The sequence below is a fragment of the Berghia stephanieae genome, chromosome 1 (genome assembly GCF_034508935.2).
Source record: "Berghia stephanieae isolate SIO BIC M18660-M18661 chromosome 1, UCSD_Bste_1.3, whole genome shotgun sequence".
In the NCBI taxonomy this organism is placed as follows: domain Eukaryota; kingdom Metazoa; phylum Mollusca; class Gastropoda; order Nudibranchia; family Aeolidiidae; genus Berghia; species Berghia stephanieae.
The window spans coordinates 44,739,612-44,762,105 of NC_088360.1; the positions used below are offsets into that span (position 1 = coordinate 44,739,612).

Genomic DNA, 22,494 nt, shown 5'->3' on the forward strand with positions numbered 1-22,494 from the left:
GGCTCATTGTTATAATGGAAATACTCTCTAATTCACGCAAAATGTTGTCCATTACAAAAATTTTGAAGCAATGTTTGTAAGTATGTGTGTGTGTGTGTGTGGGGGGGGGGGGGCATAAACAATCTCGACTTCACCTGGAAACGATCTCAACTCCTTTACACGTGAAGCGAGTACTCTACCAACTGTGATATCGGGACTCCGTATAACATGTACAGCACTATTTTATATTTGTTTTCAGGAGAGACAACACTTTATGAGCCATATATCTATTTGGAACTAGAGTATGATAAGAACTTTGTGTTTACTGCATTTTTCAAAGACTCAATTGAAAAAGAAAAGGAATGTCGAATATCACACTGCGTGTCTCACATCTTCATCTTCACTTTCAATTCTATTTTCAGAATCCGGTTCATCCAGACATAATACTGAATTGAGTGGGTTAGTCACATATAAGATTGAGGCGCTCGGCCATTAACCAGTGACCTGCCGTACTCTGGAAAAACACGTATTTAAGTATTTGGCCCAAAAAGTCGTCCTTCAATAAATAGCGATCGATTTAAATGACCCTCATCTTGGAGAAGAAAAAGAAAACCTCTCAAACCTGGGACCTCGCGAAGTCCCAGGGTTGAGAATTTTTGCCAAGCTTATGGTCATTTAAATCGATCTATATTTGAAGGACACGTTTTCTGGCCAAATTTTAAATAAATGTATTTCTAGAGTTTGGCAATTAACTGGTTAAATAACCCATCTAAGCATTTAAACAAGAAGTTATGGAAAACTTACGCAAATCCCTTTCCGCAGTCTGTGGAGCAATGGCCATACTCAGACCAATCTCCGACTTTACAATCAATTCGACAGCATTCCCCGTAACAAACCGCCGTTTCTGAAAACAAGATAGTGACCTAAAATTATAATCGGAATGCTGATTTAACGATAGATTATACATCTAATTGGCAGGGGAAATATGAAAGCATACCACTAGCAATGAATGGATGACATAAAAATATCATCATACATCCCATTGCGATGTATGACCTCAATTCGATCATTCAGCTAAACCACAAAAAGTCAAGATCTTTAATTGAAGCAACAAATTATAAGGTATCATGTTTCAGTAGCAGAAATATTAAGCGAGGCAGTATAAAACATAAATAAAAAGGAGTCATTAGTAGTCATGACGTCAATAAAATCTGAGGCTATCCCGGTTTCTGTAGTGTTAAACGTAATCATTTCTTGCTACACTTGGGATAGGACGCTAATCTATCTCTGACAATTCCAGCTATCCAATCACCACTGGGTCGATAGTAAGATCAGATAATTGAAACCAAGACTGATATCCAAACCTGTGCCTGTGAACAGAGTGCTTTTCTAATTGAGCTATCCACATAAAAGCACACCCCTTGAAAATGCAACATTGAAATATGGATTTAAAACCTAGACTAGCAATAAATAAACAAAAAATGAACCAACCCCCCCTCCTCACTCAAAACCAAATAAATAAGGAAACGAACGAAATTCACAAGGACAACAACAACAACAAATTTTTTAAAAAGTATACATTTTGGCAAACCCTTTCCTTACATCTAGGAAAATACCGTTATTAGAGAGTTTAAAAAGAAAAATATAATTAAACTTAAGGATTAATTCTAAGGTCAAGTTGCTGGGTGGGGATCCTGACCTCCCATAGTGGGCAGGGAGGTACATACTGTGTCTTCTATACCCTTATATCTGTTTTCCAACATGCTTTCTGCCTTTGTCTTGGAATGAGATTACTTGGTTTTTTCCTGGCCCTGGTCGGAGTCCTGGCTGGGAGGGAAACAGTCAAATGCATAGTTATGGTTTTGGGAGATGATATTTTTTTCCTTGTAAATCATCTCTCTGTTATGTATTATTATTTTTATTTTGAATGTATAATGTAAGCATTTGAGTGTGTTCCTCTTTGTTGGATTTTGTGCTTGTGTCTGGATGAGACTTGTAGGTGATTTCAAACTAAGTACATTAGTGGTATGCTCTTGGAATCTACATCTGATCCCTATTTGTTCCCAGTTCCCCTTTGTCTTACTTTTTCTTGGGTGCTTTAATTGTAATTCTAGAACTTTTTACTATCCCATTTTCTTCCTTTTTACTGGCGCTGATATAACCTAAATGTGTTGCAAGCGCCGTAAAACCCTTAAAAAAACAAAAAAAAACAAGGTCAAGTTGAAGTCAAGGTCGTATAAAATTTTAATTTTAGGGGAATCACCAGACTTTTCTGCGAGTCTAAAATGATGAGTTTAGGACAAATATCACACTGAAAATAATAAAACACGGGCAGGAGCTGAGAAAAATGGATCTCTACATTTTTTTAGAGGAACGGACGACACGCTGAGGAACTTTCTTTATCTGAAAGAAAAAAAGGGAAAGAGAAAAAGTACCAATACAAGACAGTAACTACATCTAACCTGTTGTGTTGGAACAAGGTTCTCCTCTACACTTCTGGGGAATCAACACCTTTCTAGTCCTTGTCTTCGAACCCTTGCCACATCTCCCATTGTCCAAAGTACAGTTTGACCAAGTTGACCATGAACCCATCTTGTAAAAGAAAACAAACAAATATTATTCTCTAATTGAAATAAACGGTATACTTACTCTAAAGATGAATAAATAATGGTATTGCTCATGTATATTATTGTTAATCTTTAGCAAACGTTCCGACACTAAGGATAAAAAAAAATAGTAGATTAAAAGAAATCTTGGCCTCATATATGCATGAGCAATAAGTTCGGGACTGAATATATTAAATAAAAGAAAGATAGGTAACTATATATAATTCTCTTGTCTCTAGTTGTAAAAAAAAACAACTCTAAATTATTTAAATAAGAATCATCATTTATAACGCTATTCGATTGATCAACAAAAAGCTCATTTGTCTAAAGATTTCATTATACCGCAACGAGAACCATTATTAATTAGTTCCAATTCGATTGAGTCTAGAACGGATACGTTCTGGTCATTCAAGCAATCTAATCGGAAAACCTAACAACCTTATATTTACATTATTTTTCCTTATTAGAAAAAAATATATTTTCAATTGAAGAGGAAGTAGGGTCGGGTAAATAATTATCGCTACTCACTGAGCCACTTCACCAACTTTCCTAATCCTAACTTCTTAAGCCTCACTCTTTGGATTTTAAGCACGATCTTCTTTTCACATGTCAAAAGATTAATTCAACTCAAGTGGCAAACATTTTGATTCACAAATATGCAGATTTAGCATGCTAATTTTTCTCTGTCCTTTGGCTATTACGCAAGAAACTTATTTATCTATTTATTTTGCATCAAAATTATTAAGAGTCTGGCAACTCTTACTTTACAATCTGTGTTGATGTATCTATGGCATTTCATCGTGTCGACGGTGTTGGTTTCGTTGCACGGTTTGCCATTGCACTCTGCCAACTGGACGGATCTTGTTCTAGTTATACTGTCCTCACCTATGGGTGAATAGGATTTAGTGAAAAAAAGGATGCGTAATCAGTTGGACTTAGAGCACGTCTCATTAATGTCAAACTTATCGATTTCATAAATTACACGACAATTTTATAAGAAAGACCAATTCAAATTAATATCATAATTAATAAATCCAGTAAACCATTAAACCAAAACTAGATGAAACATATCTTAATTTTTTCCAAATTATTATTACTTTGACTAGAAGTACATGCAGTTTCGCATATGTTTGTCTAAATTGCAGTGTTGTTTGGGTGGATGTTTGGGGTTTAACAAAAAATAACTCGCTGATCTTCTTTACACATGAAGTAGGAAGAGGGGGGGGGACTGAATTAAAAACGTCGTGTGTGTGTGTGTGTGTGTGTGTGTGTGTGTGTGTGTGTGTGCTTGTTGTTAAGAAGAAATGGGAGGATTTGGATGAAACTTTGTGAGGGTGATGGGAGAGGAGGTTGGCAAGAGGCAATTGATATTGATAGTTATAGCTCTTGAGACAGATGCTGCAGAAGAGAGGGCTTGTGATGGTGATGATGATGACGATGATGATGATGATGATGATGATGATGAGAAGGAGGAGGAGGTGGAGGAGAGCGAGAAGGTAAGGAGGAAGAGGAAGAAGAGGATCAAGAGGTGGAGGAACAGGCGGAGGAAATCTCAGGTTTATGAATTTGTGACACATCGAATGCCATTAGAATTTATCCATAATTTTTAAGTAGATTTTTTGGGTCGAAATAATAAGATGGAAATCATTTTGTCAATACACGACAGGTGAGACAGTGGAGATCAAGACATGAGTAGCAAAGATTAGCTGTGGGAGCCTATAAATATATATGACAGCATCAAGAGTGCCCACTTACCGCAAACCGCTGGACATTCTGACCATTCATTCCAAGGACCCAGAACACAGTCCACAGGACAGCAATCTCCCATGCAGGACCTCTGCTCCTCGCCATCTTTACAACGCTTGCCCCCACAGTCCGGTTCTTGGATCAGTTGACGTTTTCGTATACTGATCCCAGGAGATTCGCACTGAGCCTCACATTTTCCCCATGGGCCCCAACTGTACGAGGGAAGAATGAAATGGATTTTGATCAAATAAGACGTTCCTTTACTGGATTTTGTTACGAAGAACTGAATTTTAAACGAATTTTATCAAAACTGTGTTTTTTAAATAACACTTATTGAGGAGAATGATTTATATAAAAATTCCAATCCATATTATTTTGACTTTTAACTCAATATCCTCTATCTAGTTTAATCCGTCATAACACTTCATAGTTGCGATGGGTCACATTTGTCCATTTGTGTCGTGAAGGCTTAAATCCCACTTGTTCATGTGATGAGTGATGAGGGAGCTTATAGAGTTTGTGAAATTCTGGTTAACAAACGATTCTTTCATCTCTTTGTATTTATTAAACGAGTTATTTTTATCGTGCCAATAACACAACGAGCATGTGAGTACGTATTAGTGCAGGATAAAAATAATGCGAATTATTCCACCAGTCTCATTGGAAAACCCTATCATTTTTTATAAATACATAGAAATCGTTGAATAATACTTTGAACGCGTTGAATAAACATTTTATTTAACGATTACAGAATAGTTTCGCACATTGTAATGATATGCAATTAGATGCAAAAGACAGCAGTTTATTAAACTCGTGGTATTTTTATCGTGCAAAACTCGCAAGCTCGTTGTGTTATTGTGCATGATAAAAATAACTCGTTCAAATACAAAGAGATAAAAAAGAATCGTATATTATTTCACGGCGAGAGTGGGAGGAAATGAACAGCGTTGAATAAAAACATTGGAGACGGCTAGTTGGGTCTTAGGTAAATTGGTCTGGTTCACATTGTGAGAAAGTTATCTTGGGTCTTAAGGAAGTTGGTCTGGTTCACATTGTGAGATGGTTTTCTTGGGTCTTAAGGAAATTGGTCTGGTTCACATTGCGAGATGGTTATCATGGGTCTTAAGGAAGTTGGTCTGGTTCACATTGTGAGAAGGTTATCTTGGGTCTTAAGGAAGTTGGTCTGGTTCACATTGTGAGATGGTTATCTTGGGTCTTAAGGAAATTGGTCTGGTTCACATTGCGAGATGGTTATCTTGGGTCTTTAGCAAGTTGGTCTGGTTCACATTGTGAGAAGGTTATCTTGGGTCTTAAGGAAGTTGGTCTGGTTCACATTGTGAGAAGGTTATCTTGGGTCTTAAGGAAATTGGTCTGGTTCACATTGCGAGATGGTTATCTTCATTGAAGAGAATTGAAATCCCAATCTGATATCCCAATGACATCTGATCAACATTTTATGGTTTGAGATTTTGTTGTTGGATCACATCAAGAAAAGTCGCCATCCATTACGGCCTTCATGTACTCACTACCATTCTCTAATACAGGTTTGGTTACAAAGTCATGATATGGTACAAATTGGAATTTCTTTTATTTGTTTTTGGTTCGAATTTATGGTTATTTTACGGGCATTGCATTGTTCAAGTTTTGCCAAGGTACAGCTTCTACCTCTATAAAGGCCGCTCACTTTTTAAGGATGAGATTGTGTCGACCTAGTTTTTAGAAAAGCTACTGGCAAGTGTACTTCACTATTTTTTTCGTCTTTATTCATAACTAATTCTCTGGCTACATTTTGGATTTGTGTGTCTGCATATTATGGCTTTTAAGAATGTCTAGTTATTGAGGAACCTACACATCCATGCCATTAATGATTCGAAATGAAATAGTATTTGGCGTAAAAGTGATTAGAATGATAAAAATGACTGATGATAATGATTGATTATGATGATTCTGGATGATGATGATAATGATGATAATGATGATGATGATGATGATGATGATGATGATGATGTTGATGATGATGATGATGATGATGACAATGATAGTAATGATAAAATAATGATTATAGTGGTAAGTATCGTGCTGACACTATTATTAAGAAGAAAAATGTTAATGTTATTTAATGGGACAGCAAAGTTTGGATGATAACGATAGTAAACGGAATATGGTACTGAGTGTTTTTGTGGGTAATTTGTGTTTTTTTTTGAAACACTATGCACATATTACCTTATTTGATTCAGCTCTGAATAAGTACTTTACTGTAGATATCGACGAGTGTTGTAAAAGTGCTTACAATAGAAAAAAAAACCCGCATAAAAAATTAATTACCATGTAGCTTCGGCTAAATGATAATATGAAACATTTTGAGCATACTTTGACTCTATAGAAATGCACAGTAACTCCTCTTCACAAATGATATTGTACACACTGTTTCCATTTATTTTATTTCAACTTTTCGGTTCACGATTTTCATTCATTTTGGTTCTCATTGTTCTGCCAGAGAAGATGATGAAGTTAAAAGTTAGTACTTTTTCAGTTTCAATTCAAGCATGTTACCTGATAATTATCAATAGGATTAGAATTGTTGAATATTATATATAATAAACATCAACTTACGCTCCTAGAATACAGTCCTTGTAACAACAGGGTTCTCGACAGTCTGGTTCAAAGTCATTGTTTTCACAGTATCCACCACATGATGCTTTCTCTTTGAGGTCACGGAACCGGAAACAGACACGGCGACTACCTACCTCATCACACCTGGAAATAAGGTCAAATATACGACCAGTCGTAGAGGAGCAAGGGTAATATTTTCGGGGTGAATATGGTACTCTATACAAACATTTAACTTAAGATTAACTCACCCAACCCTAACACCGTCTATAACCGTAGTTTACCGGGTTACTTTTACCCCATGCCTATTTATTACATTTTTCTGAGACAAATTATATGCGTAGTATCAAGGCTAACGTTTTTAGGTTTTGCATGTTAATGGTAGTTGAATAAAACTATCTATTTAAATGCTCATTTTAATACATTTTCCCCCATTTTGAAAATCAGCAAAAATCTCTAGTACTGAGCGACTTAATGCACATTGAAAAGACTGAGATTATTTCTTAAACTTTAAAAAGCATTAGTTTTTTTAACTCTGATTATTTTGACTTTTGGTTAATTTTCTAGATCATTCCAAGAATACACCATTTTGATTAGATGGGCCACATATGAATTAAATTATTTAACTTAAATAACATAAAGGTTTGTCAGACGTGATTACATTAAAACAGAAAGTCAATTATGGAGATATCAATTTGTATTTATTTGACTGTTGTCAAAGTTTGTAGGCGCGATTGATCGTTCTGTGGGCTACATCACGAGGCATTAAAGATGTTAAAAGTTTTCAAATGTGACCTCGAGGCTTGGTGTTAGAAAAAATTTAAAAACATATTTTGTGGGAATAACGAAATCGACTTAAAGTTCATCAGTATGAAATTGCCAGTTATAAACAAATTTAAAAAATAAAACTTGAAAAAGAAAATTAACAAGAAAGACCAGCACCAAAAATATTGGTAAAGCTCAGACCAATTCATTATTAATGATATTGATAAAATGTTAATTTGGCAGATTCCTCAAAACTTCGTAGACTGTTTATTGGTCAGGTTCTTACGCAATAGAAAGAAGGCAACCGCTTGAGACGTGTGGGCATCAATAAATTGAAACCCATACATTTGTGTTTTGGATCAGCCCTCGGATTCGCTTTGCTCAATTAAAAATAGGTATTATCTATCAGCGCAAAACACCAGAAAACCGGATAACTCCCGCACACAAACTCTACTTATTGTATTTTGCTAATCTTCCCTCTGGTGTATATTTGCAGGTCTAATAACCGAACGCAATTATGGACTTGGTTTCAAAATATTGTAATGGACAAAATTTTGTGTAGGTTCAGAATATTTCCAATAGAACAATTTGGGTTATCAGAGCTCCATATACGTACATCTCGATCTGATAATATTTTTTCCTGAATAAATTATGACGTCACTGTCTCTAAGAATAGATTCCAAAATAATTCTAAATTGACAACAAAACGCCGATGATAATTGGGGAAATAAAGTCTTAAATTGATGATGCTTAAAATAAGCTATGAACATCTGAAAGTTTGATACTGTTATCCCGACAAAACAAGAAATCTTGGTGTAATCATCAACTTGACTTCCATAAACATGTCCCCAAATAAATTATCAATAAATTGATATTCTTGGTTTACCAAAAATAGTCAACTATAATTTCAATCAAGGTTGATTTTAATTTGGGGGTCCCTATAGTTCAATCGGTAGAGCACTCGCATCGCACGAAAAGGGATCAAACTCGATACCGGTTGCAGTCCCGATTTTTTTCTGATTCCTCTGTCCACTTAGCAGTGATTAGGTACCTGGGTCTGACAGATCTGTCGGAAAGTATTTGGCAATAGACTAGCGTCCTATACTAAGGATAGCAAGCGATTGCTATTGTCCGTTTCACGCTGTAAAAACAGGGATAAATTCCGACTTCACAGGCCTCATAGCTCTGAAGGACTACTTTTGATTCTTATTTTACTATTATTGGTGAATTGCAACATAAACTTTGTTACAATTTCAATGAAACATTGATATATGCTAGAATACATAACCAAAAAAATTGACTTGTCTCCAGTGATGTCCTAAATCTACGGTCTCGCATTGAATAGATCATAACAATTAGATGTCAGTTTCTTGTAACGATAATTTCAAATCAACTTGAAACAATAGATAGTTCGAAGTTGACGTCACTCAGGTCTTTGTTACTGTTTTTTGCCATCCGCTTTTACGAGTAATTCTCACTAAACTGTATTAACCTGACTATAAACAATCATGGTTACACTGCATTTCGTGTGTTGGCCGTTATACTTCCGGATGGCAATATTGTGAACTTCTTAGCCAAGCGCATACTATCTATAATTCTTCAGACATCTGTCACACAACAGAAAAAAAACGGGGAAAATTACCAGAGGAAATCCAACAAATTATAATTTGAGTTCTATTCAGTCTAGCGTTAAACTCACTGCTTCTATTTTGAATGTTTACACAACAGGAATAAACGAATTTTTTGTCGTCCATTTCAAAATTTTATAATCTTAAAAACTAATAGTGATCTCTCAGAGAAGTTCTATAGCATAAATTACAGGATTTTTCATAATCTATAACATATGTAATTGTCATGCTTTCAACCTTAATTTGCACAATTCAAGGGTTTTTTGGACCTAATTCCCCCTACTATATGGCGCCTTTTTAGTATTTTTGACAAATGTGTGTGATAGAACTTCTGCTCAAGTGGTGCAAATGTTGTCGTCTGAAGGTCGAAGGAATAAATGATAAAAGACGTTGTTAATGCGAAAAATCAAACCCATTATCTTGTTTCTCATTCGTCTTGTGAGCTCTGTGGTCTAGTGGTATGACACTCGCTTTCGGATCTTAAGGTCTTGAGTTCGAGTACAGAGCGGCGCATAGTTGAGTCCTTGATAGGAAAGGCTCTATACTCACAATCTCATCGCACTCAGGTGTGAAATGAGTTCCTGGCCGTTACAGCATTGCCTCTGTCCGGAAAAAAAATTGTAATATCGCCTGATAGGCGTCATGTCTCGTCCTACATGTTGCTTCTTGCTGCTGACTAGGGGCCCCTTTAAAGCGTTTTGAGCACGTCTAGCGGATATTGCTCATTCACGTGTTCTCTTGGCAATGGGGAATCCCGAAACATTCAATTCATCTGAATTAGTAAATTAAATCGTGACGTCTTTTCCCTTTTATTATTGTTGCTTAAATGGTAATAAAGTATATATGCAGATAGATGACGAAACATACAAAACACTCATCCATGCCCTTGTTACTTGACGATTGGATTATTGTAACTTTCTGCTGTACGACCTACCAAAAACATCGCTGAACAGACGACTACAGTTGATGCAAAACAAAGCTGCTCGTATAGTTACAAGGACAAAGCCTTGGGACCATATAACACCGGTCCTTAAGTCACTAAACTGGCTTCCAATAGAGAAAAGAATAATATACAAAATCGCATGTTTTGCTTACAATTCCTTCATTATACATCACCTGAATACCTTGAATGCCTTGTGAGGGAATATAGACCGACTCGATCTCTGCGATCCGCCAGTTCTTCGCTAATGGAGAAAAACATCCCAAGAACAAAGTTTGCTGAGTGTGGTTTTGCATTTCGGCTCCAATCACATGGAATTCTTTACCACCTAAAACCCGACAATGTGAAAGCTTATCAGTCTTCAAATGGCATTTAAAAACCAATCTTTTTTATTCTGCCTTTTGTGATTCTTTGTGAACTTCGAACAAGATATGTGTATGTAGTAGGGGGAATTAGGTCCAAATAAACCTTGAATTGTGCAAATTAGGGTTGAAAGCATGAAAATTACATTCTATTGTAGAAATGGATAAATAGCATGTTGGGTTTTGATCCCTCTCCTTCTTTATCAAAATAAATTCAGTCATGCAGCGTCGCTTTCATTTTCTTTGAATAATTAACAAGACTCGACCACGTTTGGTAAAAAAAGCATTTTCCTCCACTGTTCCACGGTTATGGAACGAACTCAGTGCTCGGCCAAAGTCCTGTGAAAATGTATCATCTTTCAGGAAATGTTTGAAGACTGAGTTGTTCCATAATGAAATAAATGTTGCTCAGATTTATTTTTCTGTGTGCATGCTTATTATGTTGTATCATTGATTGTTGGTTGTTTGTTTTGTTTTCCAGTTTTATTATATAAAGCGCCGTAGAGCACGATGACTGGGGACGTTAAGGCGCTATATAAATTCATTATTTATTAATTATTTATATGGATAAAAATGCGATGGCTTACCATTAATCTATGCCCCAAATTAAAAATGTCACCTAGAAAATAAGTATACTGCTAGGAGAACATATTTACAGGTGTGGTAACCGACCGTAATTATGAGCCTGATTTAATATTGTTGTAATGGACAATATTTTGCGTTGGTTTGAGAGTATTTCCATTATAACTCCAGTCGAGGTCGACTGATATTTTTGGGATTGTTTTTTTTTCTTGGATTTTTCTTTCTTGCTTTGTCTGGCACCTTTCATATACACTTCTTCAAAACTTCTTCAGATCTTTATCTTGCACCGAGGCCTGTTCCTTAATATCTTAATTTGATATATTATACTGACATCAATCCGTAGGGCGCGTGTTATTCCTTTAATCAGAACTGTTGTTGAACATATACGACATTTTCAAAATGTTACATTTTGTTACAGCTCAATTTATGGTATTTTGTTAGAAAAGAATGCCTTTCAGTAATCTTTTACGATATCTTGTATCTAGTAATTAGTCGTTTACGTTGAGCAAAAGTGTAGATTTAGTGTGTATTTGAGTATATTGTATAGGAAACAATCTACTACATAAATTGAATTAAAGCCAAAAGCCCTAAGAAGCATGCACAATTTCACTTTACTTTGAGATTGGAGCAGGGAATCCCTCATTTTTATAAAAATGCTAATATACTTTTAAAATCACATGCCCAAGGATAATAATTTAAGAACAAATCATTTCTAAATTGGACAAGAAATATTCAAATAAAAAATAAGTTTAATCAAGACGTTTGACCATAATTCGGTCCTTTATATTTCAAACTGCAACTTTTACCTAGAGTCGTAACAATTACAAGAGCCCCACTTGGACCATGGCGTATAAAGGCAGTTCTTTGGGCAACATTTACGATTACAAGGCTCCGTTTCAGTTGTTTTCCCACAAGTTCCACCACAAGACTCAGCCTGCAGCACTTTTCTATCACGATTTCGAACACCAGAAATACCACAAGACTCTGAACACACACTCCATTCGGTCCATTGAGACACAATACAATTTGTAGGTTTACAATCCTCTTCGCCGTGCACACCCGAGTTCATAAATATTAAAAACAAGAAAAAAGAAAACATGATTTGTCTGGTATTAATTGCATTCATTTTAGACATTCCAAATCTAGCAACGGACAAATCCAAGTTTCAACGATACAATATTTTATCCACTTTGAAAATACGAAACGTTACTCTCCATATATGAAAAGACAATCTATAAATTTTGAGTAATAACTTAATTTTAAATAATGTTGGGTCTAGAAATTCTAAATTCAATCACTCATGACTGGTGGTCACTTTGCTGAAGTCCTCACTCTGCCAATGACTCAACCAGAGTAACCGGAGTTCAACGTTCTAAATTTTTTTTCCCCAAATGTAGCAAAGTAATTTACATTTTTGAGCATTTGACAACATTTTTTCGCGACATATGATAATGCTTTTCGATTACATTTGAATTGGAGAAAATCTGATAGTTGGACGGAAAAACAGTTCAATCTTTACTTGTTATCAATCGATGTCTTAAAGCTGTCTTAATCCGATCTATCCACCTTTTGTTAGATGGTTGTTTTGATGATATCAAAAAACTAAATACATTCACTACCCGTGATCGATATTTAGTTTTTTAACTTGGGAAATTGATGCGGAAATAATACTGTTAAAACTTACTTTACAGAGATAAAACATCTGTTGTGGTGAGACTGGATAGAGCGGGATAACGATGAGTTGGTTGCAGGATGAAAATGAAAGCTTGTTTTTGTACAGATTGATGCTCATCGCGAATGGCATGTCTGATTGTTTTATTTGTGGTCCTCACTCAGGTATTTAGAATGAAATGAACTTTCGTTCGGGCGTGCTGACAAAACGGAAGGACAGAAGAACTTTCCAGGCGTTGGTATTGAACAACACAAATAGAGAACAATCACACACACACAGACACACACACACACTCACACTCGCGCGCACACACACACACACACACACATATATATATATATATATATATATATATATATATATATATATATATATATATACATACATACATACATACAAAGCAACAATAACATCCATTCATACACTCAAAACAAAGGTTGAGGTAGACTATTTTTGAAGTGTAAACTTTAAGATTTCTTGTTTCTTTTTAACCTCTCGAACGACTGGGGTGATATTTTTCCATCCTATAATATCCCATACTAACTACCTGGTTAAAATAGCAAGATCTGATCATTTTTTTTGGATTCAACTCAATGTTAAAGTCCGACTCTCATTGCTGTTACTGCTCTCTTGGTGTAAAAGGTAAAATATGATCTCAAGTTAGAGTTGACTCAAACCTGACTGTAAGGGATTGTCTGCTAAAAATGAGTCTATGAAAACTTTAAAGCCAAGGATTCAATAATTATTAAGGACTTTGTAGCTTGAAACAGAAAGGACAATAGCGGCAGAAATATTATTTAAGGAAACGGATCTCTCTTATTGTTTGTGTTTTTTTGTTTTTGATTTTAACGGTTTTACGGCGCTTGCAAAACATTAAAGTCATAACAGCGCCAGTAAAAAGGAAGAAAATGGGATAGTCAAAAGATAAAGAATCACAATTAAAGCATCCTAGAAAAGGTAGACAAAGGGATTTGTTCAAATAGGAAACAGATGTAAATTCAAAGAGCACACTATCCAAGTACCTTGTTTGAGATCACCTAAAAGTCTCATCCAGACACAAGCACAGTCCGAAGTAAGAAGGATAAACTCAAATGTTTACAAATCATATATAATATGTAAACAAAACAATACAGTGCATAACCGAGAGATGATTTACATGGAAAAAAATCTCATCTCCCAAAACGCCAACTATATATTTGACTGTTTTCCTCCAGCCTAGGGTATCCGCCCAGGGCCTGGACAAAACCAAGAATCTCATTCCAAGACAAAGACAGAAATCATGTTGAAAAACGGATATGGGGGACAGAAGACACAATAAGTGCCTCCCTGCCCACTATGGGAGGTAAGGAACCCCACCCAGGCATCACTCTGAAACCAGAGGCTCTCTCTTACATTGAGTATAATAAAGTATAATAATAAAGTCACTCTCGGTAGATAAATTCACTGACTGGTTTATTTATGTATTTGTTTTTTAAACACTGTATCTTTATCATATTATTTGATAACGGCCATGCATTAGTAACACGGTATAGTCATTTGGCTGGAATAACTACAAACGACATCAAACATTTACGTCACGGCACAAGACCAAAGGGCTCAGCTGGTCGTTGGTTTGGATAAGTAAGTAAGTATCAAGTCATTGGATTCCAAATAGTCAGCTATCCTTCCTTTTCATTAATATTAGGAAATGAAGTCCCGAATTTATTGCTTATGCTAAAGTAAGGTCAAGACTCTAAAACTGCACTAGTACAATATGTTTGCTCTTAATGTCGAAACGTTTGCAACAGCATAAAAATATAATCCGCTAAACCATAATTTAATTAGCAAATAACTATATTACGATCGAATGAGGGCCTCGAGAGCTCAATTGGTAGAGTATTGGCTTCACACGAAAAAAGAACGGGATCGCTCCTGTTAAAACAATAATAAGAGACCGGAACCATATATATATATATATATATATATATATATATATATATATATTATATATATATATATATATATATATATATATACAAATATAGGGTTTCCATAAAGTCTGGGTACATTGTACTAGTACAATTTTCTCTTTTTAAAAATCTTCTTCGATTGGGATGTAGATGAATTGTATTTTAACTACTCATGACCTCTTCTTCGGTTAAGAAAAGTGGCTTTCAGCCAAATCTCCATAATCTACAGCATAAATAAAAAATAGATTGTGAGTACTACATGTACCCGACTTTGTGGATACCCTTTATACATTTTCATGCTGTTTTCTTCGTTTTTAGGCGTTTATGGCAATTGCGACATTTATAGGCCATTTCATTGCAAATAAAATAGGAGATGTTAGGAGAGTTAAAATATCTTAATCTAACTATCAAGTAGAAAACAAAATTGTAAGCCGAAGGGGACTAGTTAAACAGAGATCAGAAGTATATCCAAGAGCAATGTTATCCTCGTGTGTCAGTCCCACAATGAAAATACCACGGAATCGCTGCCTAAATGATACATTGATGGTTACAAAATATTCATTTTAATTAAAAACTAAACATTGACATAAATAATATGTAATTGAGAGATAATTCACAAGGGGAAAATATTATTTAAAAATATAAATTCATTCCACTGTTTCCCTCTTACAAAAAGATTCCAGGACCCGTTTTCATTAGTCTAGTAAATGACTTGCTAGTCTTAAGCCTAAACGAAGCAAGTGACTATGAAAATCGAATTTCATGAGCGTTTTCTAGTCTCGGACTAGCTAGTCTCTTGCCTAGAAGTGGGTGTTGTAAGACCGGTGACTAATTCGGCTGTTTTGTTCTGTTCTTGTAACATCTAGTACATGATGGCATGCAAGATACCCGCCGTCATTCTGTCAACGCAAAATAGTTCAAGAGGAAATTAGCAACACATCCGGTATTAGCCACTCCCACGCCTCGTTCTGAAAAAAGTCCGCGAAATTAAATCGGAGGCAAGAGAAAATCAGCTGATCGTTAAAATAGTAACAGAAAAGTGGAGGTGCTCGGCAATGAATGCAAGAAAGACATTTAAAACGCCGTAAAAATGTTTAAAAATCACTTAATGTTATACGAGTAATTACCATCCATAACAACCTGTCAAATTCACATATGTAAGATGCCAAGCCAAAATTAATAATAAAATAATAAAGAACACGATTGACCGTTGACTACACATGCATACGAGTACCAGAAATATTTTGTAAACAATGTAACACAATATAATGTGTAAGTTTCAAAGCAAATGCAACCACAAATAACATCAAAGAACAATGTGGGACTACTGTTTTAATTTCATAAAACCAAACGCATATTTTCTGCCCCCGATATTGAACGTGTAGTTAGTATGTATCGTACAAACAACATTCGTTTAGACAGGTAGTCGGGATTCTAGCGCCAGTTTTATTTGGGCAACCGTGATTGGGATTTCACTCAATGCACTTATTATTATTATTATTATTATTATTATTATTATTATTATTATTATTATTATTATTATTATTATTATTATATATTATATAATAATATTAATAATAATAATAATAATAATAATAATAATAATAATAATAATAATAATAATAATAATAATAATAATAATAATAATAATAATAATAAGCAGTTGAAAGCAGTCTTTGGTGTATAAGTGCATATGTACATTATTTCTGATAATAAATGCTTCAAAACAAAACAAAACTAAAAAAATAAAAATAAAGAATAAATGAATAAAAATATCTATTTGGGCATTTACTTACATTAAAAGTCTTGAAAATCACAATCACAATCCATGAAAATTAAATATCCCATAATCCGAAGAAGACATGAATTTAATCCAAAATCCAACACAGGAATGTATTTTAATAGGAGACAGATATCCTATTAAAACTATAGCATTACTTGCAAACAACAATACCCCACTCTGCGTTTAACGGGCTTGTGGCCGTCACATTGTAAATTGTGACCGCATTAGGGTAATCGGTGTCCTAAAGACTGACATACTGACATACAATCAATGAGAACTATAAAGAATCCATTCTAGAATTCAACTACAAACTGAAAAGCATGATAAATATCACTCTATCAAATAATTTTCTTTGCACAGGTTCACTCACACTCTCCTTTATTGCAAAACATTGATAAGTGAGAAAAAGTCTGTATTTCAATTATAAACTTAATCACATAATCTAAATGATGGAGAATAAAAACAGCTAATTATAAAAAATTTCACAGATCAAGTTATCTATTTGAACTCCGCATATTTAGCTTAATTACTCAATGACCATAAATTTTTTAAAACTGCATTGTTTCATTTAAACAAGACCATGACGCTTATGCCTGGACCGGGTATTCACAACTTCTGCATTTGCATTCCACTTTCGAATCGAATTAATCTCTATCTTATCCGTTTATTTGCAAAGTTTCTGCACTTTATAAATAAGACCATAACGCTTATGTCTGGACCGGGTATTCACAACTTCTGCATTTGCATTCCACTTTCGAATCGAATTAATCTCTATCTTATCCGTTTATTTGCAAAGTTTCTGCACTTTATAAATAAGACCATAACGCTTATGTCTGGACTGGGTATTCGCAAATTTTCCTATTGTGTTCCACTTTTCGAATCGAAATAACATCTAGTCTATCCGTTTATTTGCAAAGTTTCTGCACTTTATAAATAAGACCATAACGCTTATGTCTGGACCGGGCATTAGCAAATTCTGCTTATGTGTTCCACTTTTCGAATCGAATTAATCTCTATTTTATCCGTTTATTTGCAAAGTTTCTGCACTTTATAAATATGACCATAACGCTTATGTCTGGACTGGGTATTCGCAAATTTTCCTATTGTGTTCCACTTTTCGAATCGAAATAACATCTAGTCTATCCGTTTATTTGCAAAGTTTCTGCACTTTATAAATAAGACCATAACGCTTATGTCTGGACCGGGCATTCGCAAATTCTGCTTATGTGTTCCACTTTTTGAATCGAATTAATCTCTATTTTATCCGTTTATTTGCAAAGTTTCTGCACTTTACAAATAAGACCATAACGCTTATGTCTGGACTGGGTATTCGCAAATTTTCCTATTGTGTTCCACTTTTCGAATCGAAATAACATCTAGTCTATCCGTTTATTTGCAAAGTTTCTGCACTTTATAAATAAGACCATAACGCTTATGTCTGGACCGGGCATTCGCAAATTCTGCTTATGTGTTCCACTTTTCGAATCGAATTAATCTCTAGTCTATCCGTTTATTTGCAAAGTTTCTGCACTTTATAAATAAGACCATAACGCTTATGTCTGGACCGGGCATTCGCAAATTCTGCTTATGTGTTCCACTTTTTGAATCGAATTAATCTCTATTTTATCCGTTTATTTGCAAAGTTTCTGCACTTTACAAATAAGACCATAACGCTTATGTCTGGACTGGGTATTCGCAAATTTTCCTATTGTGTTCCACTTTTCGAATCGAAATAACATCTAGTCTATCCGTTTATTTGCAAAGTTTCTGCACTTTATAAATAAGACCATAACGCTTATGTCTGGACCGGGCATTCGCAAATTCTGCTTATGTGTTCCACTTTTCGAATCGAATTAATCTCTATTTTATCCGTTTATTTGCAAAGTTTCTGCACTTTATAAATAACACCATAACGCTTATGTCTGGACCGGGCATTAGCAAATTCTGCTTATGTGTTCCACTTTTCGAATCGAATTAATCTCTATTTTATCCGTTTATTTGCAAAGTTTCTGCACTTTATAAATAAGACCATAACGCTTATGTCTGGACTGGGTATTCGCAAATTTTCCTATTGTGTTCCACTTTTCGAATCGAAATAACATCTAGTCTATCCGTTTATTTGCAAAGTTTCTGCACTTTATAAATAAGACCATAACGCTTATGTCTGGACCGGGCATTCGCAAATTCTGCTTATGTGTTCCACTTTTCGAATCGAATTAATCTCTATTTTATCCGTTTATTTGCAAAGTTTCTGCATTTTATAAATAAGACCACGACACTTATGTGTTAGATTGTTCGCAAATTCTGCCTTTGTGTTCCACTGTTCGATTAGAATTAATCTCTATTTTATCCGTTTATTTGAAAAGATTCTGCACTTTATAAATAAGACCATAACGCTTATGTCTGGACTGGGTATTCGCCAATTTTCCTATTGTGTTCCACTTTTCGAATCGAAATAACATCTAGTCTATCCGTTTATTTGCAAAGTTTCTGCACTTTATAAATAAGACCATAACGCTTATGTCTGGACCGGGCATTCGCAAATTCTGCTTATGTGTTCCACTTTTCGAATCGAATTAATCTCTATTTTATCCGTTTATTTGCAAAGATTCTGCACTTTATAAATAAGACCATAACGCTTATGTCTGGACTGGGTATTCGCAAATTTTCCTATTGTGTTCCACTTTTCGAATCGAAATAACATCTAGTCTATCCGTTTATTTGCAAAGTTTCTGCATTTTATAATAAGACCACGACACTTATGTGTTAGATTGTTCGCAAATTCTGCCTTTGTGTTCCACTGTTCGATTAGAATTAATCTCTATTTTATCCGTTTATTTGAAAAGATTCTGCATTTTATAAATAATAATAATTGTTCAAAATTTTACCTCACACCCGATATTACAAGTACAAGTGAGCCAGGTGATGAAGATTGTCAAACAGTGTGACAGATGAAATAGGAAGAGAGAGAGAGAGAGAGAGAGAGAGAGAGAGAGAGAGAGAGAGAGAGAGAGAGAGAGAGAGAGAGAGAGAGAGAGAGAGAGATGAGAGAGAGATTCGTTTTTTGTTCAAAATTTCTCTCTCTCTCTCTCTCTCATATTGCACAAGGTTGTACTATTTTACTATTTATCAAGAACAGCCAAGGTGGCAACCCAGTCTCTGTATAACTAAGCAAGATGGCAACAGGGACCTCGCTCCTTATCCAATGCCGAAGCTTTAATTTGAGTCAAACGGTTTGGTTAAAAAAAAAACACCCAAAATAAGTTCGTGTGTGATGGAAGTTGAAGTCGGCTTATTATAAAATCGTTTATGGTCTGTTTGTATTACCCTTTTTAAATAGAAAAGGTGAATATAACATAAACTTGAAGAATAGGCAAGCTAAATGAAAATTAAATTGACTGATTAAATGAGTACGCGAGGCTGAGTTGCGAACGACTACTGGGTTCCGACATTCCGATCCCAGTGTCATTCATGTTCACCGTACCGTGTTACTGTCTACACACTACACTGCATTGTTAGTGACTGGTCATGTCTTTTTTTTGTTTGTATGTTTTACGCAAGCTTAATAAAAATTAAATTGACTGATTAAATGAATACGTGAGGCAGAGTTGCGAACGACTCATGGGTTCCGACATTCCGACCCCAATGTCAGTGTCAGTCATGTTCACCGTACTGTGTTACTGTCTACACACTACACGGCATTGTTAGTGACTGGTCATGCCTTTTTTGTTGGTATGTTTCTTTTAATATGGGTCAATTTACAAAGAATAATAATAGAAATGTTCAAAACAAAAACTAGATTCACTATTACGTGCCTGTAATGAAGTGCTTTCCACAAGCCGTGAGCGAGAATGATGGTGGAGGTAATGGCAACCATGTGGGTTTGTTATTGCTTCCTGCCTCCGTCAACCCACGCATCCAGTTGCGTAACCCACGCTGAATCTGACCAATAAATAAGATTTCGTTCTTTTTATAATTTAACTTACTTTTGTCATGATGAATCAAATCACGAGATATTGACTTTGGACTGCTAGACTACAATGGTGACCGTGGTCTATATTTAAGACAATGAAAGTTTCAATAAACCCCAAACAAATTGAACCAAAACAAACAAACAAAAGAGAAGGTGTGTTCTGATGAATCACATCATTTGAGTAAGTTACAAAGCCAGCAGAATAACTTTTGTCTCCACTATACTTTCAAATTATTTTAGGTTGTTCTTTGACGCAAATCTTGTCGCCCTTTGCTCTCAACTCACGAGCCGATTAGATACCGTCTTTTTGTTTAGTTTTTGCTCACAAAAATGTGTTCTTTCGACTATGTGCACCTATCTTATATTTTTTAAAGCCAGTATCTGAGCGACAGGACACTTTTATTTTCTTCTGTCATTCATAACCGACGTATTTTCCTTCCGAATCGAAGCTCTCTCATCTAAAAATAGCTGCTATCTTGTTGACGCTATGACGTAACCTAGTAAATAGTCTCAGTCTAAGCTTGTGAAGTCCTGCATCAGCAAATGATTAAAACTTGGCCAAACTTAGTCCGAAGGTGCCGCGATTTTAGTCTGGGACTTGCTTAGTCAGCTCACATGAAATCCGATTTTTCCAAATCCGTTGGTTAGGTCAAGGCAAAATAAAAAAAATTAGTCCCATTTCATAAACTAGTAAAAAGCCCGCAATTTCGCGGGGAAATAACTATTTTCATTCGATATTGTACCCACCATCATTTAATGAGGGCAGATTGGTAAACAACGTTGTCTGTGTAACTTGGTACATCCTCTGTTGATTTTTCTGTGTGGCCCAACATGAATTGTAAGCCACTATAGCCTCTGACCCTTGACACAGCAACTTACAGCTGTCCGTGTGTGAAAACAGGTTGTGGTGAGAAAATCAACTTGCGAAATTAAACCTTAAGTAGCAAACGTGAGCAGAGCTGAAAGACGATCCTGGGATCGAGAACTTACCTTACAGAATTACAGTACTCTGGTGATCATGTTTGGTGGCGTTTTTATGCACATCCACTGGAGGTGTACAAAAATGCACCGTTTTTATGCACCTCCGTTGGCGGTGCTGGTTGATTAATGAAAATGTTGCTGCTTGAAGCTCGAAGGAAAAAATAACGATAAATGTTGAATTGTAAGCCTCAATTCAATAGACGAAGACATACTGTGGACGTTTCTGATTTCCCCTTTATTAACAAAACACGACGAATAAGACACTAAGGACGAATGAGAGATGTGTAGTGTGAATGGCGTAGATAAGGTAAATAGACATAAACAATGATGGGACAGGAAGTTTTTGAAAAATAATAATAACAACAACAATAAAGAATAAGAAGAAAAAAAATCCCTTATAAAATGACAAAGACGCGGTAAACGAATACACCTATGATAATGATAAAATATTACAAAATGATAACAATCGACATTTACATATAAATGCACGCGGCAAACACATTGAATGGTACCGATGTTGTTTTTAAAAAAATTATAATAATGATAAATAATAATAATAATAATAATGGTAATAATAATATAATAATAATAAATAATAATAATAATAATATAATAATAATAATAATAATAATAATAATAAAATAATAATAATAATAATAATAATAATAATGATAATAATAATGAAATAATAATAATAATAATAATAATAATAATAATAATAATAATAATAATAATAATAATAATAATAATAATAATAATAATAATAGATCAATTTAAGGCTTTGTTTTGTTTTTGTTTTTAAGGGTTTTACGGCGCTTGCAACACATTTAGGTTATATCAGCGCCAGTAAAAAGGAAGAAAATGGGATAGTAAAAAGTTCTAGAATTACAATTAAAGCATCCAAGAAAAAGTAAGACA

The 22,494-nt window shown here is 34.9% G+C and overlaps 1 protein-coding gene across 1 annotated transcript in view; it reads right to left on the reverse strand.

Moving 5' to 3' along the window:
• Nucleotides 1-12,693, reverse strand: part of LOC144975701 (protocadherin Fat 4-like) — a 78,236-nt gene extending 65,543 nt beyond the window's left edge. The window contains exons 1-6 of the mRNA XM_078919897.1: nucleotides 12,025-12,693; nucleotides 6,945-7,088; nucleotides 4,341-4,543; nucleotides 3,349-3,470; nucleotides 2,442-2,571; nucleotides 784-883 (exon numbers count right to left, since the gene is read on the reverse strand). Coding sequence (XP_078776023.1) covers nucleotides 784-883; nucleotides 2,442-2,571; nucleotides 3,349-3,470; nucleotides 4,341-4,543; nucleotides 6,945-7,088; nucleotides 12,025-12,353 — 1,028 coding nt within the window. The 5' untranslated portion in view covers nucleotides 12,354-12,693. The remainder of the gene's footprint in view (nucleotides 1-783; nucleotides 884-2,441; nucleotides 2,572-3,348; nucleotides 3,471-4,340; nucleotides 4,544-6,944; nucleotides 7,089-12,024) is intronic.
• Between the last annotated feature and the right edge of the window lie 9,801 nt (nucleotides 12,694-22,494).